The sequence below is a fragment of the Dinoponera quadriceps genome, unplaced genomic scaffold, assembly GCF_001313825.1.
Source record: "Dinoponera quadriceps isolate SergipeBrazil2010 unplaced genomic scaffold, ASM131382v1 scaffold396, whole genome shotgun sequence".
Taxonomy (NCBI): Eukaryota; Metazoa; Arthropoda; class Insecta; order Hymenoptera; family Formicidae; genus Dinoponera; species Dinoponera quadriceps.
The window spans coordinates 818,077-825,887 of NW_014554609.1; the positions used below are offsets into that span (position 1 = coordinate 818,077).

A 7,811-nucleotide genomic window follows, 5' to 3' on the forward strand; every position below is an offset into this window, starting at 1 on the left:
TTGGACGTAGACTGGTTAACTTGTAATCTAAGAATCATCGAAACATCTACGACCTATTTCGAAAAGAACTATCCTTTTTCTTTCGGTTACTTTGGGAACACCCGAACGTTAATGTAAGCGATAGTGAAAATGTCATTGTATTTCTCCCCCTTTTCCTTTCTTTCCTTTTTCATCACTAAATCATTATCCGTCTCCTGTCGAATACTGTACTCTTTAGATATTCACTCATTCAATTCATACATAGAACTATAAAAATTGTTTATTTACCATCAAAAATTACGTCAAAAATTATATAGACTTTCTTGTCAAAATGTAATACTCCAACACTCATAGGTCGGATATCCTTAGATCTTAGACCATGTACACATTTTTTGTACGCTATTTATTTTCAACAAAAAAAATAAAAAAAAATTAGGTCGTGATATGACTAAACGATGGAGTCAGACGTACTTCTATTTCTCAAGTCGTTCTCACGTCGTGTATCGACCTCACAGTACGTGTGGGAATAGTAATTGTATAATTTTTATACGCAGTGCGTATGTAAAATATATAGTTAATAAATTATTTGTTCGCTCGTGACAGACGAAAATTATAAAGTTATCTTTATCACTGTATTACTTTATATTTTACTGCATTCGGCGCATTTTTATCCTTCTCTGTATCTTATATATATACACGTGAAAATTTGCACCAAGTTTACACACTTAGTGTGGTTTCAGTGCAACAGGAAAAGACGAACCTAGAACGATAGAATAGTCGAATCGTGGTAAAACTTACTTTTATGAGGCTTGCATTATCGTCACTTTTTGTATGTAGGAAAAATCTTGATTTTAATTCTATCGATGCGATCAAAATCTCTTCAAAAGTTGATTGTCAAGGAAGACACGCATAATGAGGTTATGTAATAATTCTTTCATCACTCTTTCATTCTTTCAACAGGTATAAGCTTTCTCTGGGCCGGCAAATACAAAAAAAAGAAAACATGCTGCGGAAATACCTAGAATTGTGGTATAGACCAAAAGACAGACAACTGGCTATCCGTAGAAGGGAAAAACTTGCGACATTATATGCTTTTGTCACATGGAATTGTTTTGGCATTTTATTCTACGTGCTGCTGAAGGATAAGATACCTATCGAGCCTGAAGAACGAAGTACGTGCCTTCAACAATCCTTGAGTCTGACTTTGTACAAGAAAACTGATAAAACTGATTTTCTTCACAGGACGAGCGCTTTTTGATTTAACTGGTTCACCCGGTAAATTGCATGTGTACCAGTTCCAGGGTACCAGTCTTACAAATCAGTTTGACATGGAAAAGGAGACATTCCAAGAGTTAGAAGAGGTCGAGCAATAAAGTAACATTCAATAATCGTTATTTCTCGAAAGTTGTTTAGAGTATACTATAAAATATCAAAAGAGACAAGTTTCATCGAGAAAACTTTACAGTATCTACAAACGCATACAAACGATACGCGTCGGAGATGTTGAATCGTTTGTTGCACGACACTTCCAAGAGGAATCTTGTCGTCAGTCTCGAGAAAAAAATCTATCTCGTACAGATCATCGTGTCAAGGAAGAGATCTTCGTAATGCGACAGCGCCAGCGTTAGAACCACTTGATTCCGGTCTCAATTCTTTCAATCTCTGATCCATCTCGCACAACAACGAAGATCTGTAGAAATATGCAAATGTACACGAAAGTAACATATAATACATCCAACATTAGTGTCTAATTGATAGTGTCTGATCTTGATTTTGGACCTTTCGACTTAGCTCAGTTTTTATCAGGAAAATGCGTCAAACTCGGAGATGTGATTCTCTCAAGTGAGATTGGACTGTCAAGCTCGACGAGGTGTTCCCGAAAAGTCTCAATCATGTTGTAGGGGGAAAATTCTGACTTTAGAATGGTCTAATATTTGTGATGAGTATGGTATTTTAACTGTTATCAAAAAAATATTCTTCGTTTGAAGATAACCATCATTCGAAAGAAGAAAAATAAGCCAAATAATTGTCTTTCTTCGCATTACAAATAATTTTTCTCTGTGTATCCCCTGATACGTTGAAAATCGAAACTACTTCGCAGAAACACACTCGTCGAACTCTCCAGTTTGATTCAAGTTCCGTCACAAGAAGAGAAAAGAGATCGCGATTGGCGGCTCTCTTGTCGTTTCTTGAGTTCTTCATGTCCGCACCTGTATTCTTCGTAGCGCATCACGACTTCTTCCAGTTCTTGCTTATATAGCCTAGTGAGCATTGCATTGAAACAATCCAATTCTGGCAGTCGGAAGAGTTCCCAACGTAGCTTACGATCTAGTGCGATCGAGGCTCTGCTGTAGACGTACAGCCAATGCGGTATCTCCTCGTTGAGATACGGATTAGCCGGCACCAGGACACTGTGAGAGTGAAAATGAGTGTGTCGCGGTGGTGACACTACGCGCACCGCTTGCATCTCGTGTGGGTAACAGGGGTGCTCGTACTGCGCTTGACGCGTGATGTGACTGAAATTGAAGAGCCGCTCATCGTTAGATGACATGCACGGTACACATTGACGCTTTGTCGAAAAAAATGAAAAGGGCTCTACGATGCAATCGTAATTTGGGAGGGAATCAGTCGGAGCTAAAACGTGAACATAAGCGCGAACCGAATTCGCATGAATTAATGAGGGAAGATCGGTAGGTGTCCCTGCTAATTTTGATCAACTTGGAATATATTTTGTGTTCAGGGAAGAAGAAAGGAGAAAAACGTGCGAGGAAACACTTGAGAAAAAGGCACGTGTTTTATTTTTGGCTACTTTACAATATATCCAAAGTTCATCTTGCAGGTATATATATAGGATGTCGAAAAAAGATATCAAGTTTTAGGAGTATGTTTTAGGAGTATTATAGTACTCCAGAAAATAAATCAAAAAGTCTTAATAAGCAGTACTCCAAAAATTTTGTTTAGAATAAATTTAAAATGATAAATTATTGACAATGTCCGATTTTGTGTTGTGTATTCACAGCAGCAGAAAATGCTTTATAACTAAAAAATAAATGGTTTTTAGAGTACTGCTTAGACTTTTTGGTTTGTTTTCACGTCTACTACATAATAATCCTAAAATTGGAACAATCTTTCTTCAACATCCTATACCACTGTTCAAAATTTCGAGATTTGGCTTCCTGCTAATATTGTCATCAACATTGATATCTACGATTCGGACTTTTATCTCTTTCATATTCCAATGATTGCGCATCGAAGAGTTCTTATATCATCTGTTGACTTAAAATAATATACTTGTTGATATTTCTACTGAAAGAGTACTCACTTGACGTAGTAAACACCGTACTCGGGCGACTCGATTCTTTCCCAGCCAGTGGGTAGGCCCTCCTTCTCGAGCGGATGCGACCAATGCGTAGTCTTCGTATTATGATCGATGTAATATTTCCGACCACGGAGCGTGAAGTCGACTGACCATCCAGGAGGCAAGGGCAATTCCTCCTGTTGTTCACTCCGAGAACTCGATCTCTCCGAGTGGCATCTACTGTAGCTTCAAATCGAGACTCGGTGAAACCGATGAATTTTAGACGAGACGACAAACGTACACATAAAAAAACCGTGGCGAAAACGCAACGATACGATCTATGCAGATTTCAATTTAAAAGTATGAGCAATTTAATTAATTAAATTTTCGAATAAGCATGATAAGATATAAAATCCATTGCTACGATTGAGACGCAAAAAATGATTCTTGATATACAAAATATCAAGATCTTTCAAAATCTACGAATTTTTCTCTCAAGTGTAGCTACGTTAATCGTACAGTGAAAAATAGAACAGCATAGACCGAGCTTAAAAATGACTAAAAATTAAATTAAGATATGTTGGGGAATTATCGCGCGATATCTTCATTATTTTTTAATATAAATAAAGTAAACACTCGTGTCTCATCTTATAGCTCGAAGTTAGAACGATAGTAACACGAGTGAGGCAATTTATAGGATACTGAGGAAGGTATATTATTGTTCCAGGCGAATTTCACAGACTCGATGGAACTGTCGTACCCAGCATTCTGGCGGTACGCGGAACGATTATAGTCTTCGTAACCAGTGTCGACGTCGAAGGACATGTAAGGCATCTGTGGTGTCTGAACCCTGTCCAAATGGTACTCGGAGCCAGCATATTGATTGATATATGTGTGAGACATCGCGGGCGACAGTTCGGCATGGTACATGGGTGTCGCGGTCCTCGAGGGCATACCGTCGTTCGTTCCCGTGTTAACAGAAAGACTAGCGAACCTAAACCATGAAATTAGAATTGGGTAAAAGCAAAAATAAAGGAACATACATATCGAAAAAGAGAAGAAAAATACATATGTGTACTGTTAACCTTTGGGCTAAGTCCGGAACGGAACTGTTCGGCGTGTACTTGCCCTCGTGGCTACCGAGACCAACGGCACTCGGGGTAGTTTTCGTGTTTCCGAATTTTTGTACCATACTGGGCTGTTGAGGGACGGACTATGAAAGAAAGAAAAAAAGAGAGAGAGAGAGAGAGAAAGAGAGACTCGTGGATATCAATCAATTAATTAACATCTTAAGACGTTTTTGTATATAGTTTTTATCTAGAAATTCAAAGGTTATTTATATACAATGGCCAATGTATATTGCAAAATAACATAAATGAAATTAAAAAAGAAAATCTACGATTCGTTTATTAATTGGAGTAAAAGGAAAAATGGCGTTTCCTTCGGCACCGGGACTCGCAACTCGACATCGATAAATCTAGAACTCTTAATGCCCTCGAGAGATTTGTTGATGTGTAAGATTTAATTTTTCCTTTACATCTCATTGACACTTTGTATAATGCATTGTATGTTATGTAATTTACCATGGAGCTCGGCATCGCCGGATGATTGTTACGCCGTCTCGTTCTTTTGTTCGGTTCTGTTGTCCATACGTTGATAACTGAGCGTAAATAACGTTAATTCTTGTGATGAATATCGATATTTAAATTACGAAAGAAATATACATGTAGTAGTGGAAAACAGGAAACATCACACACATCCCAGTAAACGAGAAACATTAAATCAATCTTTTGAAACATCTTTACATTTATCTTGCGGATTTCATAAATATTTTGACATATTTTATAAGTATTTTTTAAACTGTTACTTGATAATATATAATATTCCTAAATATCAAAATCATAGTGTGGAAATATTATTTTTAATGTTTGGATTAGATATTGTTAACAACGACGTTGCGTACAACATTAATACGTTGTTTACAACAGAATTTATACTACAACTTCGAAAACATTACACGTTATAAAATATCATTATAATAATATTGTCGTGTTAAGTATTTCTTGCTTACTTGGATTAGAGGTGATAAAGACAATGAGGAGGGCATTCCCCTATATACTTATTTAACCAATGTATTGATAAAAATCTCACTATACTGTGAATTTATTATCAATAACAAATATAATAAGGAAACAAATATAATACATTAAATACAACAACGATAAAAAAAATCTCAGATCTGAGTGGATACAGAAGAAAATTTCGCTGGAAGCTGCTGGCTGAAGATCATTTTAAATCACGTTAGAAGAATAGAAGAAGAAGATAAAAAACTTGCGAGCGTCCGAAATAACACGATGAAAAGGAGAAGTCCGATATAACCGTGGACAATAATTAACAAGAAAAGAACGCGCACGCCCGCGAAGACGCCTCCGACCTAAACTTAAAAATGCCTTTTCTCGCAAGTGCAATACGATCTAATAATATCCCCGCCTATTAATATATTTATGTGCCCTGCACTTTCCGTGCATCGTCGTCCCTCAAAACGAAATTCACGTGTATATTGATAACAAGCAAAACGATAAACAGGAGAAACATACAGGAGAAACACACAGGAAAAACGGTGAATCGAATTTTCCCCCGATTCGAACGTGACAGATGCGAGGTCTTTCGCACGAGAAAAGTTTTTTGCATCAAGTGCGACGAACTGCGCGCTTCAATGCGTACGGGAAAAGTGAAATGTAGGGGCGGGGGGAGCAAAGGAAAGGCTTAAATCTTCGTCGTGAAGATACGTACTCGGCATCTCGGGTGGCGTTTCCTTCTTCACGTACCTCCCTTCCACGCCCTCCTTGATCGTCCTCAGGTCCTTGTTTTTGCGCGATAGCATGCTGCCCCGGAGAGTCGTCGGCGAGATCAAAACGTCGTGCGAGTAGCGCGGAACAATGGTGCTAACCTAACCTATCGCGCAACTCGCTACACATCGGCGCGAATCGTCCTCCCGTTTTCCTCTTCTCTCGCTAATCGGACCCTCCGAAGATGAACGCTGCTTCTTCCCTATCCCCGTTCTCGTCTAATATCCCGTTGAGTCCCAGCAAAATTGGCAGAAATCGTTTTACTTTACAGGACTTCGCGTCTGAGCTCGCCGAACGATCGCAGAAAGGGTTGAACTCGCGACGTTGAAGCCCGAACACTGTTCGAGCGCAGCACCGTACCTTGACGACGTTCCTTCGCACTCGGTGCACACAATAATGACGAACAACGAGAGGAATGTGCGCGACATTTGCATCTCGCACGCACGGAAACGTCGCTTTGACAGCGATCCTGGTCGAATGGCGGCAAAGCAGGACACAAATCAGGGATGTATGCGGGCGTATCACGCGCTGTGCGAGCGGGGAGATGCCACTGGTCGTCAGTGTGTACCAGGACACGTGCCTATAATCGGGACATAAGACGTCTGAAAGACCTTAAAGATCTCTGTAAGAACTTTAGCAGAATGACTTGTAATTTAAAGATAATGTTTTATGTGCCTTCAATTTTTTTCTAAATTATCACTTTTTAAAAATTATATAGCGGTTTGTCATCAATCGCGAACAAAACCGCTTTTTAATTTAAGATACAAGATAATTAATTGTGCGTTATTAAAATACAAAAATTTAAATGATAAAACATTGTCTTGAACATATGTCAGCCATTCTACTAAAGCCTTTATTAAAAAAAAAAAAAGACATCAAATATTGCCTTGAACTAATAAGTCAGATATTCTGCTAAAATCCTTAGTCAGAGCCTTAGCAGAATGATTGTACTTGTACTTTTAAGATAATATTTTACATATGTGTACCTTCAATTTTTGTCTAAATTATCTTTTTTTTATTTTGTTTTTTTAATTATACAGCAGTTTATCATCGATCACGAACAAAACGGCTTTTCAGTTTAAAATTCAAGACATAAGACAATCATTGTGTTACTTAAAGATAAAGACTTGAGGTTTAAATAAAATACCGAACCAATAAACCATTCTGCTAAGGCCCTTAGTAAGTACGTCATATGTTCCTATTTTAGACATATTGTCTGTAATAAAACTAATTCGAGCATCGCAAATTTGATACCGAATATGATAAAAAAAAGAAAACTTAAAATTTCAACCCAATTTAAAACTCGAATTCTTCGTCTCATCTAATTAAATCTCAACGACGTTGAAGATAAGAGAATCAAGAAACGAAACTTCAACGTTTGCCGTTCGGTTTTATTAAATTCTATTAAAACCGAGCGAAGCCTGTACGAAAAATATCTGTCAAATAAATAGTAGTTACGGACATATCGCCGAAGAAAAGAATGTTCAACTATGATACTATAATACACATCGGGAAGTGAGGATTTTACATAAACTCGAAAGATTGAGCACGTATGAAAAATACATTTCTCTCGAATTTTCACGCTTGGTAACAGCTCACGTGGAAAAGAAAGAAATTGGCACCGGACATTCGCGAAGAACAACGGTGTAGGAATAATATTTAGACGTTTCCTTTTTTCTTTTTTC

At 37.8% G+C, this 7,811-nt stretch overlaps 2 protein-coding genes across 5 annotated transcripts; one reads left to right on the plus strand and one right to left on the minus strand.

The window, feature by feature from the left end:
* The first annotated feature begins 419 nt into the window (after positions 1 to 419).
* Positions 420 to 1,546, plus strand: LOC106740541. Its single transcript, XM_014611685.1, has 4 exons — positions 420 to 493; positions 940 to 1,151; positions 1,222 to 1,353; positions 1,445 to 1,546. The coding sequence occupies exons 1-3, from the start codon at positions 435 to 437 to the stop codon at positions 1,350 to 1,352; spliced, it is 402 nt and encodes a 133-aa protein (XP_014467171.1). The 5' UTR covers positions 420 to 434; the 3' UTR covers position 1,353; positions 1,445 to 1,546.
* Positions 1,547 to 1,552: 6 nt separating this feature from the next.
* Positions 1,553 to 6,773, minus strand: LOC106752399 (protein salvador homolog 1-like). Of its 4 annotated transcripts, none has more exons than XM_014611673.1 (7): positions 6,071 to 6,773; positions 4,861 to 4,937; positions 4,363 to 4,475; positions 4,038 to 4,271; positions 3,302 to 3,523; positions 2,190 to 2,495; positions 1,553 to 1,669 (listed from the first exon to the last, which is right to left on the minus strand). In XM_014611673.1, the coding sequence occupies exons 1-7, from the start codon at positions 6,159 to 6,161 to the stop codon at positions 1,567 to 1,569; spliced, it is 1,146 nt and encodes a 381-aa protein (XP_014467159.1). In that variant the 5' UTR covers positions 6,162 to 6,773; the 3' UTR covers positions 1,553 to 1,566. The 4 variants fall into 4 exon arrangements, with proteins under 4 accessions (XP_014467159.1, XP_014489565.1, XP_014467160.1 ...); XM_014634079.1 differs by having other exon boundaries at positions 3,302 to 3,517; positions 4,363 to 4,490; positions 6,071 to 6,771; XM_014611674.1 differs by having other exon boundaries at positions 4,363 to 4,490; positions 6,106 to 6,769.
* Positions 6,774 to 7,811: the final 1,038 nt, after the last annotated feature.